Consider the following 16228-nt stretch of genomic DNA (forward strand, 5'->3'; position numbering starts at 1 on the left):
GTGAATTACATTGACTGATTTTCAAATTTGGAGCCAATTTTGCATTTCTGGGATAAGCCACCCCTTCAGTCATGATATAATACCCTTTTATATATTGCTAGATTTGATTTGCTGATACTTTGTTATGTATTTTTGTGTCTATGGTCTGTAGTTTTCCTTCCTTGTAAAGTCTTTGTCTGGTTTGGTGTCAGGGTAATGCTGTCCTCGTACAATGAGTTGGGAAGTGTTTTCCTCCTCTTCTGTTTTTTCTAGGAGGAGTTTGTGTGAATTGGTATTATTTCTTTCTTAAATGTGTTGTAGAATGCACCAGTGAAACCATCTGGGCCTGGAATTTTCACTGTAGGAAGGTTTTAACTGAATTCAGTTTCTTTAACAGATACTGGGCTATTTAATGATCTGTTTATTTCTTTTTCTTTTTTTTTTTTTTTTGGTGAGACAGGGTTTTGCATGAGCTAGAGTGTAACATTGTCATCATAGCTCACTGCAACCTCAAACTCCTGGATTCAAGCAATCCTCCTGCCTCACCTTCTCAAGTAGCTGGGACTACATGTGGACACCACCATGCCCAGCTAATTTTTGTATCATAGAGGTGGGATCTTGCTGTGTTTCTCAGGTTGGTCTTAAAGATGGTCTGCCAGCCTTGGGCTCCCAAAGTGCTAGGATTACAGGCATGAGCCACCATATCCAGCCTCCATTTCTTTTTGAATTAACTTAGACAGTTGGTGTCTATTGAGGTATTTGTCCATTGCATCCAAGTTGTTGAATTTATTGGCATTGTTTGTGATATTTCTTTGTTATCTTTTTTTTTTTGAGTCAGAGTCTCACTTTGTTCCCCAGGCTAGAGTGCTGTGGCGTCAGCCTAGCTCACAGCAACCTCAAACTCCTGGGCTCAAATGATCCTTCTGCCTCAGCCTCCCGAATAGCTGGGACTACAGGCATGCACCACCATGCCCGGCTAATTTTTTGTATATATTTTAGTTGTCCAGCTAATTTCTTTCTATTTTTAGTAGAGATGGGGTCTCGCTCTTGCTCAGGCTGGTCTCGAACTCCTGAACTCAAACGATCCACCCACCTCGGCCTCCCAGAGTGCTAGGATTACAGGCGTGAGCCACTGGCCTGGCCTGTTATCTTTTTAATACCTGTAGGATTTTTAATGATATCTGCTCTTTTATTCCTGATATTGGTAATTTGTGTCTTCTCTTTTTTTTCTTTCTTTTTTAATGAAGGGGTGGGGCTTGTGAGGACCAGTGTTCAGTTGCCTTGTTTGTTTTTGTTGAGACAGAGTCTCACTCTGTTGCCCTGGGTAGAGTGCAGTGGCATCAACATAGCTCGCTGCAACCTCGAATTCCTGGACTCAAGCCATCCTTCTGCCTCAACCTCCTGGGTAGCTGAAACCACTGGCACGTGCTGCAACTCCTGGCTGAGTTTTTTTTTTTCCCTTTCTTTTTGTTACAGACGGGGTCTCACTCTTACTCAGGCTGGTCTTGAACTAGCTGAGCTCAAGCAATCCTCTTCAGAGTGCTAGGATTACAGGCATGAGCCCCTGTACCCTGCCTTCTTTTTCTCTTAATCATTAAGAGAACCTCTGGCTAGAGATTTTTCAATGTTATTGGTCTTGTCAAAGGACAAGCTTTTGGTTTCAATAATTTTTCTATTCTCTTTTTTCTAATTCACTGATTTTTGCTTTTTGTGTATTATTTCTGTCTGCTTACTTTGTATTTAGTTTTTTAGTTTTTTAAAGTAGAAGCATAGATCACTTATTTGAGACCGTTCTGATTTTCTAATGATAGTATTTAATGTATCAATTTCCCTTTAAACACTGCTTTAGCTGTGCCCCACAAATTTTGATGTGCTATATTTAATTAACTTCAGTTGAAAATATTATTTATCTTTTTTATTTTTTGAGACAGGATCTCACTCTGCCACTCAGGCTGGGGTACACTGGCATGATTACAGCTCATTGCAACCTCAAACTTCTGGGCCAAAGTGATCCTTCTTCTGTCTCAGCCTCCCAAGTAGCTGGGACTACAGATGTATGCCACCATATCTGGCTAATTTTTAACTGTGTTGTAGAGACAGGATCTCACTATTACCCAGGCCTGGTCTTGAACTCCTGGCCTCAAGCAATCCTCCCACCTCAGCTAGGATCCTCCCACAAAGTGCTAGAATTACAGGCATGAGCCGCCATGCCCAGCTGATAATATTTTCTAATTTCTCTTGGGATTTCTTCTTTGATTCATGGGTTATTTAGAAGCATGTTGTTGAGTTTTCAATATTTTGGGATTTTTTCTGGCTGTCGTCTTGTTACTGATTTATTTTTTTAATTTTAAAATTTTTATTTATTTTAATTATCATTTTTATTTATTTATTTAGAGACAGGGTCTCACTCTGTTGCCTAGGCTGGAGTGCAGTGGCGTGATCATAGGTCACTGCAGCCTCAGACTTCTGGGCTCAAGTGATTCTCCTGTGTTAGGCTCCTGAGTTCTATGGGTGTGCACTACCATATCCAGCTAATATTTTTATTTTTTTTATTCTTTTGTGGATACAGGGTTTCACTGTGTTTCCCAGGCTGGTCTCAAACTCCTGGCCTCCTCCTGCTTTGGCTTCCCAAAGTGCTGAGATTACAGGTGTGAGCCCCTGTGCCCAGCCTTCGGTATCATTTTTAAATGATACATTATAATTTTACATTTGTTTTCTTTTTAAATCCTGTGACAGATTAATAATTATACATATTTATGTGGTACAATTTGATGTTTCGGTACATATGTATTTTGTATAATGTAAATTTAGCATATCAGAATATTTAGCATATCCATTGCCTCAAGCATTTATCATTTCTTTGTGGTAAGACCATTCAAAAGAGCCTTTCTTCTAGCTTTTTTTTTTTTTTTTTTTTTTTGTGACAGGGTCTTGCTTTGTTGCCCAGGCTAGAGTGCAGTGGTGCCATTATAGCTCACTGTAGTCTTGAACTTCTGAACTCAAGTAGTCCTCCCACCTTAGCCTCCTGAGTAGCTGGGATTACAGGTGCATGCCACCTTACTCCGCTAATTTATTTTTATTTTTATTTTTATTTTTGAGACAGGGTCTCACTATGTTGCCCAGGCTTATCTCTAACTCCTGGGCTCAAGCAGTCCTTTTGCCTTGGCCTCCCAAAGTGCTGGGATTGCAGGCATGAGCCATCATGCCTGGCCTCTTCTAGCTATTTGTAATATACAGTACTTACTGTTAACCATCATCACTGTACTGTGCAGTTAAACACCAGAACTTATTCTTCCTATCTAATCGTTACTTTGAACCCCATGACCAACTTCTCTCCATCCTTTCTTCTCCCTTCTCCCTAGTCTCTGGTAACTACTGTTCTATTCTCTGCTCTTATTATATCAACCCGTTTTTTTTCTTTCAGTTCCCCACATGAGTGAGATCATTTGGTATTTGTCTTTCTGTGTCTTGCTTATTTCACTTAACATGGTGTCCTCCAGGTCCACCTATACATTATTGCAAATGGCAGGGTTCCATTCTTTTTTATGGCTGTATAGTAATCCATCATGTATATACACTACATTTTCTTTATCCATTTTTGTACAAGATTGATTCCATATCTTGGTTATTATAAATAGTGCTGCAGTAAACATGGGAGTACAGGTATCTCTTTGACATACTGATTTCATTTCCTTTGAATATGTACCCAGTAGTAGGATTGCTGGATTATATGGTAGTTCTTAATTTTTTGAAGAATCTCCATACTGTTTTCCATAGTGGCTGTACTAACTTAAAGTCCTGCCAAATGTTCCCTTTTCTGCACAGCCTTGCCAACACTTCCTTTCTTTTGCCTTTTTGGTAATAGCCATTCTAACTGGAGTGAGGTGGTGTCTCATTGTGGTTTTGATATGCATTTCCTTGATGATTAATGATGTGCAATATTTTTTTCACTTTCCTGTCAGCCATTTCTATGTCTCCTTTTAGAAATGTCTATTAAGATCTTTTGCTCATTTCTTAATTGGGTTATTATTATTATTTTTTTTTGTTGTTGATACAGAGTCTCACTCTGTTGCCCAGGCTAGAGTGCCGTGGCGTTAGCCTAGCTCACAGCAACCTCAAACTCCTGGGCTCAAATGATCCTTCTGCCTCAGCCTCCCAAGTAGCTGGGACTATAGGCATGTGCCACCATGCCCGGCTAATTTTTTCTATGTATCTTTAATTGTCCAGCTAATTTCTTTCTATTTTTAGTAGAGACAGGGTCTTGCTCTTGCTCAGGCTAGTCTTGAACTCCTGAGCTCAAACGATCCACCCGCCTCGGCCTCCCAGAGTGCTAGGATTACAGGCATGAGCCACCGCGCCCGGCCGAGTTGTTTTTTGTTCTTGAGTTGTTTTAAGTTCTTTATATATTCTGGATAAAAGCATTTGAGGCTCTTTCTAGTTATATTTCTTTTATTGATTTCTAGTTTAATTCCAGTGTGTTGAAAGAACACATTCTGTATGATTCCTGACCTTTGAAAAATTTTGAGATTTCATTAGCATATAGTCTGTTTCATGTACCCTTAAAAAGAATGTGTATTTTATGGGTCTTCTAACTATGTCATTTAGGTTGAGTATAATGTTCTATATATGTCTGTAAGATTAAGGTTGTTAATCATTTTTTCAGATTTTTTAAGTCCTTACTGATTTCTTTTGTCTGGTGGTATGTAAGTTACTGATTGATATTTGTTAAAATCTTACTATGATGGTGGATTTATCTGTTTCTCCTTTTGTTTTCTGTCAACTTTTGTTTTCTATATTTAAGCTGTATTATCAGGGGCATACAAATTTAGCATTTTTATGCCTTTGTGTTGAATTGACTTGTTTATCATGAAATGTTCCTTTTATCTTTACTATCTTGCCTTAAAGTCGATTTTGTATCCAATATTCATTACATGGTATAAGTGTTTATATCTTTTTACTTCCAACTATTTTGTGCCTTTATATTTAAAGTATATCTCTTATAAATAGCACTAAAGTTGTTTTTTTTTTATTTTTTGAGAATCTAATCTGAATGTTTGTCTTTTAGAGTATTTAGTCCATTTATTTGTAATGTAATTTCTGATATGATTGCATTTTCTGTTTTTCTTTTTCTTTCTTTCTTTTTTTTTTTGAGACAGAGCCTTGCTCTGTTGCCTGGGCTAGAGTGTCTTGGCATCAGACTAGCTCACAGCAACCTCAAACTCCTGGGTTCAAGCGATCCTCCTGCCTCAGCCTCCTGAGTAGCTGGGACTACAACAAGCGTGTGCCACCATGCCCGGTTAATTTTTTCTATATATATTTTTAGTTGTCCAGCTAATTTCTTTCTATTTTTAGTAGAGAACGGATCTCACTCTTGATGAGGCTGTTCTTGAACTCCTGACCTCGAGCGATCCTCCTTCCTCGCTTGGCCTCCCAAAGTGCTAGGATTACAGGCGTGAGCTACTATGCCCGGCCCATTTTCTGTTTTTCTATTTCTTCTTTATTCCCTTTTTTCTCCTTTCTCTTCTTTTTTCTGAATTAGTCAAGAACTTTTTATTTTTCCATTTTTTCTTCTATATTCATTTTTTAGTTTTATGTTCTTTTATTTTTCTTTTACATGTTTTCCTAGAGACTCATACTATGCATCCGTGAAATTATTACAATCTACCTTAAATTAGTACTTTTACTGCTTCTCAAACAATGCAAGAACTTTGCAAGAGTTTAACTCCATTTACCTACTCAGTCTTTTGTGCTGTTGAATGTTATATTTCACTTCGTATGTTTTAAGTCCTACAAGACATTATTATTATTGGTTTTTAACCAGTCAATATTTATGTAATAAATATTTATCACATAGTTAACTTTCTGGTGCTCTCGATCTAATCTGAAGTTCTTTGCCTTTGTTTGGGATCATTTTCCTTCATCTTGAAGAATTTCATTTAGTATTTCTTATAGGTCTGGCCTGCTGTCAGTGACTTATCTCAGATTTTTTAGGGGGGGTTGCAAAAAAAGTCTTAGTTTTGCCTTCATTTTTAAAGAATATGCTCATTGGGTATAAAATTTTAGGTTGGTACTTTCCCCCCAGGTTGTTAAGATGCATTCCATTATATTGGAGAGGACTGTAGGCATACACCACCACACCCAGCTGATTTTGAAATGTTTTGTAGGGACAGAGTCTCATTGTATTGCCCAGGCTGGTCTTAAGCGATCCTCCTGCCTCAGCCTCCCGAGCAGGTGGGACTACAGGTGTGCACCACCATGCCCAGCTAACTTTTTAACATATTTTATAGAGATGGGGTCTCACTATTGCCCAGGTTGGGTGTTTGCCTTTAAAACACGCCTCTGTCACTTACTAGCTCTTGGGAAAGTTTCTTAACCTCCCTGCCTCAGTTTCCTTGTCTATATAGTGGGAAAAATAATAGTCTCCACCTCACTGGATTGTTACTCATAGGAGTAAGTGAATTAACATGTACAACATGCGTAAAAGAGTCCCTGACATAAAATAAATATTCAGTGAACGTTGGCTTTTGGTAGTACTGCTGTACCATTACCAACTCCACTGTCACCACCTCTGTCCTATCACATAGTCGTCTTTGATTCTCAGGGCCAGACAGCTGGCAGCTTGATTTTCTTTTACCATTGGCTTTTGGGGCTAAGTTCCTAGGGCAGCTGTTTTGGAGATTCTGGTGATGCTCTTGGTTTATTTGCAGAAGAGCAAGACAATGAAGAAAGTGAGAAAAGAAGAAAAAAGAAAAAGGGTACTAAGAGGAAACGAGATGGAAGGGGTCAAGAAAGGCCCTTGGGTTATGATCTGAAACTGGACGACATGCTTGACCGTACCTTAGAGGATGGTGCCAAGCAGCACAACCTAACAGCAGTGAATGTGCGAAACATCCTTCATGTGAGTAAGACTAGGGCAGCTGTGTAATTGGAAGGGGAATTTTCCATGGGAAGTAAATTAAAATACTTGACTCTTGGTAGATGAATTACCAATTTAAATATGTACATTTTTATGTATTTAAGATAACTTTCTCCTTGCACTCAGCACATGTTTGAAATCTGAACATGGGAAGGTAAACTGTTTATCTGTTTCCATCCACTTATTTGATTGTTTACTGCATTGGCTAGGAGATTCAAAGATGATACTGTTCATAGTGTATTTACTCTTTTGTGGGTTGATATGTCTGAGAAGATGCCAGTTAACAATTTATAGTATTTTGTACATATGTGAATGCTATTCTTGATATGTAGCAGCACAGCTGTTTGCAGAACCTTTGCTATTGTTACTTTTTTTCTCTTAAGCATATAATTAGTTACCTCAGGATCTCTTTTTATGTGAGCCAGTCTTACTCCTAGTATTAATAGTAGCTAATGAAATTGGTTCATTTGCTGCTACATTGTTTGAAGCTGTGTGCTTCTGTCCAAAACTTGCTTCTGTCTTCTTTGCCTTCAATTGCCTTGATTTACCCTAATCTGAAGCTATTTGAGTATAGATCTCTCATTTGTCTTCCACGTAGGTCTAGCAGAGTTACACAGAGATGAGTATTGTTTAGGTGAAAAACTCTTATTGCATAAAGTGAAATTTCATCTTTCTTCAGGAAGTAATCACAAATGAACATGTGGTAGCTATGATGAAAGCAGCCATCAGTGAGACAGAAGACATGCCAATGTTTGTGAGTAGTTGATTGTCACTCTTTTAATGTCATATAGCAGAGTTATCTGTAAACTGAGTACTGTAGAGGTTACTTGGGAGTTTATAAACAGTTTGACAGCTGAGGGTAAAGTTAACATCACATGGAGATTTTTACTAATTATTTTCTTTGTATTTCCCTCTGCTTAGGAGCCTAAAATGACACGCTCTAAACTGAAGGAAGTAGTGGAGAAAGGAGTGGTAAGTGTTCTTTTTTGTTCTTTATTTAGCTTGGTAAATAGTATATAATTTCAAGTCACTTGTAGGAAAAAAATATAGGAAAGATTATGGTGTGAGTTCACCTCTTTAAAGAAATATTTGTAAAAGATAAGTAGGGGCACAATATGTGAAATTATTATCATTGTTTATTTTTACTTTAATTGATGTGAAGTACTGCTTTTTGGAAGTGCTAGATAGATAACCATTTGGAATAGTTGCATCAATGAGTGAGGCCAGTTTTTCTATTCATGTTATAACATACGTGCCAAAGTGTTTGGAATAGTATTTTTCAAAGTGAGTTCCAAGGACTACTTGCATCAAAATCACGTTGGTGTGAGGTCCCTTAGGAGTGCTTATTAAAAACACACACTTTTGGGCCTATCTCAGACCTAAGAATCAGGACCCATGGGTGGGGCCTGAGAATATGCATTGTTGAAAACACAACAGTTTAGTCTTTTGCACAGTAAAGTATGAAAACCAGTTGAAGACTTCTGAAGTATTCTGGTACAGCAGGCTCTTTGATGTTTGAGACCATGCTGTATCCTTCTGAACAAATATTTGTCCAATTTGTGCTTACCTTCTGTGACAAGGGAGGTGATAGTCCTGAGGGAGTACATTCTATCTCTGATAGTAAGGAAGATTTGCCTTACGGACCCAAGATACATATTGTAGTTTTGTCTGTTTGTCCTGGTTATGTTCCTTGGAGCATGTTACTCTTCCACATGACCTTTCCTGTAGTTGAAGAAAACTAGTATCTCGTTTATTAACATTCTTTTCTTGGCTACAGTCCCCCAATTTCTTATTATTTTTCACGTTTCCAGGCTTTCACTACCCTCACCTATCTGATTCTTTTCTTCTGAGTGTGTCTAGTTTGTCCATATCTTTTTACTTATTTTATTAATTTTATTTAATTTTATTTATGTTATGTTATATCTTTTGAGGCAGGGTCTTACTCTGTTGCCCTGGCTAGACTACAGTGGTGTCATCATAGCTCACTGTAATCTCAAACTGTTGGGCTCAAGCGATCCTCCTGCTTCAGCTTCTGAAGTAGCTGGGACTACAGGCATGTGCCCCCACACCCGGCTTATTTTTCTATTTTTTGTAGTGATAGGGTCTCACTCTTGCACAAGCTCATATCCTTTTAAAAACATGCCTGTCTGGGAGGCCGAGGCAGGAGGATTGCTTGAGGCCAGGAGTTCCAGACCAGCCTGAGTGAGAGCAAGACCCCATCTCTACAAAAAAATAGAAAAATTAGCTGGGTTTGGTGGCACATGCCTGTAGTCCCAGCTACTCAGGAAGCTGAGGCAGGAGGATTGCTTGAGCTTGAGGAGTTTGAGGTTATAGTGAGCTATGATGACACCACTGAACTGTAGCCTGAGTGACAGAGCAAAGCCTTTTCTCAAAAAAATAAAAATAAATAAAAATAAAAATATGCCCATAATGGAATCTACTGAACCATGTTTGGTTTAACTAGTGTAAAGTTAGATTATGCCTCCAGTGTTCCAGATACCATATTTCTCTTAATGCAACCTAAGGTTGCATTGACCTTTTTTTTTTGGCATTCACATCACATTTTTTTGGTCTAGTTGACTAATTCTTATTGCATAAATTGAAATTTCATCTTTCTCCAGGAGGTAATCACAAATGAACCTGTGGGGCCGGGCATGGTGCCTCATGCCTATAATCCTAGCATTCTGGGAGGCCGAGGCGGGAGGATCGCTTGAGCTCAGGAGTTCTGAGACCAGCCTGAGCATGAGCAAGACTCCATCTCTACTAAAAATGGGGAAAAAAAATTAGCTAGGCAACTAAAAATAGAAACAAAAAATTAGCCAGGTGTGGTGGCGTGCGCCTGTAGTCCCAGCTACTCGGGAGGCTGAGGCAGAAGGATCACTTGAGCCCAGGAGTTTGAGGTTGCTGTGAGCTAGGCTGACGCCACGGCACTCTAGCCCGGTCAACAGAGTGAGACTTTGTCTCAAAAAAACCCCCAAATGAACCTGAAAGCAGCCATCAATGAGATGGAAGTTCTGTGAAGTCTACTTGACATATAGGGTATAATTAACATTAATTCTATATTTAATTTGAAAATAAAAACAAAGAAGACCCAAATCAGGCTCTGGATTATGTTTATTCACCATGAGTATAGGTATAGAGAAGTTGGGCCACCAAAGACTATATTGGGCGAGTATTAGAATCTAGGTCTTTCACTTCTTAATGCTTAATAGACTGACTCCAATATACTTCTTTTTTTTTTTTTTTTTTTTGAGACAGAGTCTCGCTCTGTTGCCCGGGCTAGAGTGAGTGCCGTGGCGTCAGCCTAGCTCACAGCAACCTCAAACTCCTGGGCTTAAGCAATCCTACTGCCTCAGCCTCCCCAGTAGCTGGGACTACAGGCATGCGCCACCATGCCCGGCTAATTTTTTCTATATATATTTTTAGTTGGCCAGATAATTTCTTTCTATTTTTAGTAGAGACGGGGTCTCGCTCTTGCTCAGGCTGGTCCAATATGCTTCTAAATGCTGGCTTGCCTTTCTGATGGATTTGGCAGTTAGGGAAACTGATTGGTTCAGAAATAGCCACGGGAATGGGAACGGACCTGAATTGCATCATTCCGTTTACCCTATATTGGTTCCAGCTACACAGAGCTAAATGATTGGGTCAGAGCATAGCAGGGCTTGTGAGGAGATATGAAAACTTAAGGCTGGTTGTAGAGACAGAACCTAATGAACAGTTAGCTTTTGTTCATAAGATGATTTTGGTTGGGTTTCAGTTAAATGATGAAGAAATTATACATCTTCAATGGCATTTTATCAGCAGTATTTAAGAACTTTAAAAAAATTCTATAAAACATTTTCCCCACCTCAATTACAAAAATTTTCAAACATATGAAAAGTTGAGGCTAGGTGCGGTGGCTCACGCCTATAATCCTAGCACTCTGGGAGGCCGGGGCAGGCGGATCGTTTGAGCTCAGGAGTTCGAGACCAGCCTGAGCAAGAATGAGACCCTGTCTCTACTAAAAATAGAAAGAAATTATATGGACAACTAAAAATATAGAAAAATACAGAAAAAATTAGCCTGGCATGGTGACGCATGCCTGTAGTGCCAGCTACTCGGGAGGCTGAGGTAGGAGGATTGCTTGAGCCCAGGAGTTTGAGGTTGCTGTGGGCTAGGCTGATGCCATGGCACTCTAGCCTGGGCAACAGAGTGAGACTCTGTCTCAAAAAAAAAAAAAATAATTGAAAGAATATTACAATAATTCTATAATAGATTCCAGGAGAAACATTTTGCCATATTTGCTTTATATGTCTTTATTATTTTTTCCTGTACTGTTTGAAAATAAGTGTGGATAACATGACACTTCACCCCTAACTCCTTCCATAAGAGTTTTTCATAGCTGCCTTTTTGGAGGCATACTTATGGTGGATTTATATAATTGATTAAAAAAAATTGGGCTGGGCACAGTGGTTTGCACCTGTAATCCCAGCACTTTGGGAGGCCAGCTTGAGGCCAGGAAGTTAAGAGACCAGCCTGGGTATCATAGCAAGACTCCATCTCTACAAAAAACTATTAATAAAAAAATTAGCTGGGTTTTCTTGCATGCATCTATAGTCCAGCTACTTGGGAGGCTGCGATGGGAAGATCACTTGAGCGCAAGAGATCAAGTTTATAGTGAGCTATGATTGGGCCACAGCACTCCAGCCTGGGCAATAGAGCAGGACTCTGTCTCTTAAAAAAAGAAAAAATTGATGTCAGTAGGCTACTGTAACCTGTAATATCTTAGGTTTATGTAGATTTTTGGTTTTTTTCCCTTGAGACAGGGTCTCCCTCTGTCACCCAAGCTGGAGTACAGTGGTGTGATCATAGCTCATTGCAACCTCAAATTCCTGGGCTTAAGCGATCCTACTGCCTCAAACTCCTACGTAGTTGGGACTACAGGCACATTCCACCACGCCCAGCTAAGTTTTTCTATTTTCAGTAGAGCTGGGGTCTCACTCTTGCTCAGGCTGTTCGTGAATTCCTGACCTGAAGTGATTCTCATGCCGTGGCCTCCCAGAGTGCTAGGTTTACAGGCGTGAATAACCACACCAGCTCCCTGTTTTTCTTCTGTCCAGCTCTGACAAGTATTTGAAAATACACCCTCAGGGATAATCGATACCTCCAGATCACTGCAGCTACTTGTTAGGTAGATGGTTCTTTGTGATGGTAAAGAGGAAGTAAAAATGAAAAACAACCTATTTCAGTTAAGACAACTTAATTATTTATATTCTTTGTTGGTAGGTAATTCCAACATGGAATATTTCACCAATTAAGAAGGCCAATGAAATTAAGGTAAACTTGGAAGAGGTAATTGTTATTCTTTTCCAGAAAGACTTCATCCGGTTTGAAACTTAAGTGCTTCCTATTTGTTAACTTTTTTTGACCTATCTTTTTTTTAATTCCAGCTTTGTTTTTTTTTATTGCTCTTAGGTTTGCATCTCATGGAATCACTTTAATCCCTGCCTCCTGTTATTTGCTTTAGCTGCACGTTATGTTCTTAGGAATTTTTTTTCCTGGCCTGCTTTTTTCCTCTTATTTTCCAAATATGTTTGATTTGTGTTTCCCATTACTTCATTTCTTTCTAATTGTACTAATGTAGCCTCCTCAGTTTGTGGATATCCATCTTGAAGAAGATGATTCCTCAGATGAAGAGTACCAGCCAGATGATGAAGAAGAAGATGAGACTGCTGAAGAGGTGAGTGAGTGTTAGTTGGTAATATTTGGCTTAATTTGGCCTAGTAAGGCTGGGTATACTTTGCTTCCTTAGTAATGTCACTTGTTCTATGGAGAGTATTGAGATATGGTTCCTTTTTCAGTTTATTTCTTTGCTTTGAGGTGTTTTTCTCCTCTTCATCCCTTAATTTTTTAATTTAAGAAATACATCATGGCCGGGCGTGGTGGCTCATGCCTTTAATCCTAGCACTCTGGGAGGCCGAGGCGGGAGGATCGCTTGAGCTCAGGAGTTCAAGACCAGCCTGAGCAAGAGCAAGACCTCATCTCTATTTAAAAAAAAAATAGAAAGAAATTAGCTGGACAACTAAAAATATATAGAAAAAATTAGCTGGGCATGATGGTGCATGCCTGTAGTCCCAGCTACTCAGGAGGCTGAGGCAGTAGGATTGCTTGAGCCCAGGAATTTGAGGTTGCTGTGAGCTAGGCTGACGCCACGGCACTCACTCTAGCCTGGGCAACAAAGTGAGACTCTGTCTCAAAAAAAAGAAAACCAAACCACACACACAAAAAAAGAAATACATCACGTAACACGGATGTGTGCATAGAATAAAACTGTACTGCTTAAATAATTGTAATGCATTATATTATTATAATTTTGTAATTATCTTTAAAAATCATGAAACTTCCAGTAAAGTCAAGAAATATAACATTACTGGGACATCCACTGTATGCTTTTCCCAATCACAATTACTTCTTTCCCCCTAAAGATAATCACTATCCTGACTTTTTGGTAATTATTTTCTTGCTTTTTATTATAGTTGTATCACCTAATTATGCATCTGTACACACTAGTTTAATTTTTATTGTTTCTGAACTTTATATAAATGGACCCATTATGTATATGTGTTCTTTTGTTTCTGGCCTTTTTTCTGTTCAACGTTATGCATTTGAGAGTCACCTATACTGTTGCGTTTAACTATAGCTTGTTCATTTTCATTGCTGTGTTAATATATTCATATATTCTTTGACTTGTTTCTTTTTTAATTTTTTTATCTTTATTTTATTTTTTTTGACCCTTGCCATATCTGTATGATTTTTTTAATCTTTATATTTTATCTCTCTCACTTTTTTTTTCCGCTTGGTTCTTAGAATATAGCTTGTTCCTTAATGTGTTCTTTGAATTGTTTTTAAAAGGATTTTAGACTAATGCCTTACAGTTTTACAGTCTATGATGCAGATGAGGATAGTGACTGATGTCTGTTTTCACCTTTAGGATATCTATTTAAATTTTATTTTCTCTTACTGTAATTGAATGATTGAATTTTGTGATTCATCCTATTGAGATACTTTAAACTCCAAGGATTGGAAGTAGGGGCATAAATATAAAAGTGAGCTGGATTTGTTTTATAGAGCTTATTGGAAAGTGATGTTGAAAGTACTGCTTCATCTCCACGTGGGGCAAAGAAATCCAGATTGAGGCAGTCTTCTGAGATGACTGAAACAGATGAGGAGAGTGGCATATTATCAGAGGTAAATCAGCATCATACAAAAGAGATTTTAGATATATCTGTATAAGTAGATTATTTAACTGTATAAGTAGATTATTTATCTGGATGATTCTGGGCTGTCATCCATTCTCAAAGTCCATTAAGTAAATAAAGAGTAAGAGAAGACTAGAACTTTCTGATAAGGAAAGAGCTTTTCTGAGGGCCAAAAATGCACAACTAGTAGAGTTTCTCTCTTTTCTCATACCCATGTTTTCTAATATTGTCCTAAAGCCATTTTTACTAGATTTCCCACTTTTTGGTACTCTAAGTGGCATTCTATTGGCTTCACTGGAAATAGGATGAAACCTAATTAGATCAATATACGTGACAGTGCCTTTGTTTTTATGTACGTCTAACTAGATTAGAAAAGGTCAGTAGCATATGGAAGACCCTCCTCTTTTTCTTTCTCTCTTTTTTCCTTTTCTTTCTTTCTCTCTTTCTTCCTTCCCTTCCTTTCTTCCCTTCCCTCCTTCGTTTCTTCCCTTCCCTCCTTCCTTTTTTTTTAACACAATGCCTCTTTTAATCAGGCTGAGAAAGTCACTACACCTGCCATCAGGCACATCAGTGCTGAGGTAGTACCCATGGGGCCCCCACCTCCTCCAAAGCCAAAACAGACCAGGGATAGTGCTTTCATGGAGAAGTTGCATGCAGTAGATGAGGAGCTGGCTTCCAGTCCAGTCTGCATGGATTCCTTCCAGGTAAACACTATATCTATATCACTGAGAAAGTCAAATGGAGTAATTTAGTTGGTGCTAAGGTTGAAAAGGGTGAGAAGGCCAGTGGCTCACGCCTGTAATCCTAGCACTTTGGGAGGCCGAGGCGGGAGGATTGCTTGAGCTCAGGAGTTCGAGACCAGCCTGAGCAACATAACAAGACCCTGTCTCTATAAAAAAAAATTAAAAAATTAAAAATTAACATGGTGGTGTATGCCTGTAGTCCTAGCTACTCAAAGCCCAGGAGTTTGAGGTTGCAGTGAGCTATGACCAAGCCACTGTATTCCAATCTGGGTGACGGAGTGAAACCTTTTCTCTTTAAACAATCAAACAAAAATCCCTTTGGTTAAAATGTCGGAAATGGAGTATAGTAGAGCAAGAGAGTAAACAGAAACCTTTTAGAAAGTTGATACAGTATAGTTTAGGGAGACTTTCTCAAATTGATCTATAGATTTAATATAATCCCTGTCCAAATCCTAGCTGCCATTTTTGTAGAAATGACAAACTATTCCTAAAATTCATGTAGAAATTGTCCCAGAATAGCCAAAACAATCTCGAAAAAGAACAAACAGGCCAGGCGCGGTGGCTCATGCCTGTAATCCTAGCACTCTGGGAGGCTGAGGCAAGAGGATCACTTGAGCTCAGGAGTTCAAGACCAGCCTGAGCAAGAGCGAGACCCTGTCTCTACTAAAAATAGCCAAAAATTATTAATAGCCGGGTGTGGTGGCATACACCTGTAGTCCCAGCTACTCGGGAGGCTGAGGCAGGAGGATTGCTTGAGCCCAGGTGTTTGTCCTTGCAATGAGCTATGATGATACCATTGCACTCCAGCCTGGATGACAGAGCGAGCTTGTCTCAAAAAATAAAAAAGAAAGAAAGAAAAAAAAGAAAAACAACAAAGCTGGAGGTCTCACACTTTCTGATTTCAAAACTTGTTACCAAGTTACAGTAATCAAGAAATTCTGGGCCGGGCGCAGTGGCTCACGCCTGTAATCCTAGCACTCTGGGAGGCTGAAGTGGGCGGATTGTTTGAGCTCAGGGGTTGGAGACCAGCCTGAGCAAGAGCGAGACCCCGTCTCTACTAAAAATAGAAAGAAATTATATGGACAGCTAAAATATATATAGAAAAATTAGCCGGGCATGGTGGCACATGTCTGTAGTCCCAGCTACTTGGGAGGCTGAGGCAGAAGTATCGCTTGAACCCCAGGAGTTTGAGGTTGCTGTGAGCTAGGCTGACGCCACGGCACTCTAGCCTGGGCACCAGAGTGAGACTCTGTCTAAAAAAAAAAAAAAAAAAAAAAAATTCTGGTACTGGCATAAGGATAGAAATACAGATCATTGGAACAAAATTTAGAGTACAGAAATAAAGCTTTAGA

At 39.0% G+C, this 16228-nt stretch overlaps 1 protein-coding gene across 2 annotated transcripts in view; it reads left to right on the top strand.

The window, feature by feature from the left end:
- The window catches only part of LOC138390787 (GON-4-like protein), a 73462-nt gene that overhangs the window by 15012 nt on the left and 42222 nt on the right, over nucleotides 1–16228 (top strand). The window contains exons 4-10 of one of the 2 annotated variants that reach the window (XM_069480454.1): nucleotides 6687–6877; nucleotides 7575–7649; nucleotides 7817–7867; nucleotides 12161–12211; nucleotides 12519–12614; nucleotides 14003–14122; nucleotides 14667–14837. In XM_069480454.1, the coding sequence (XP_069336555.1) occupies nucleotides 6687–6877; nucleotides 7575–7649; nucleotides 7817–7867; nucleotides 12161–12211; nucleotides 12519–12614; nucleotides 14003–14122; nucleotides 14667–14837 (755 nt within the window). Of the gene's footprint in view, nucleotides 1–6686; nucleotides 6878–7574; nucleotides 7650–7816; nucleotides 7868–12160; nucleotides 12227–12518; nucleotides 12615–14002; nucleotides 14123–14666; nucleotides 14838–16228 lie in introns of both variants that reach the window. The other variant, XM_069480453.1, reaches the window with a different exon arrangement.

The sequence above is a fragment of the Eulemur rufifrons genome, chromosome 8, assembly GCF_041146395.1.
Source record: "Eulemur rufifrons isolate Redbay chromosome 8, OSU_ERuf_1, whole genome shotgun sequence".
Lineage (NCBI taxonomy): Eukaryota > Metazoa > Chordata > Mammalia > Primates > Lemuridae > Eulemur > Eulemur rufifrons.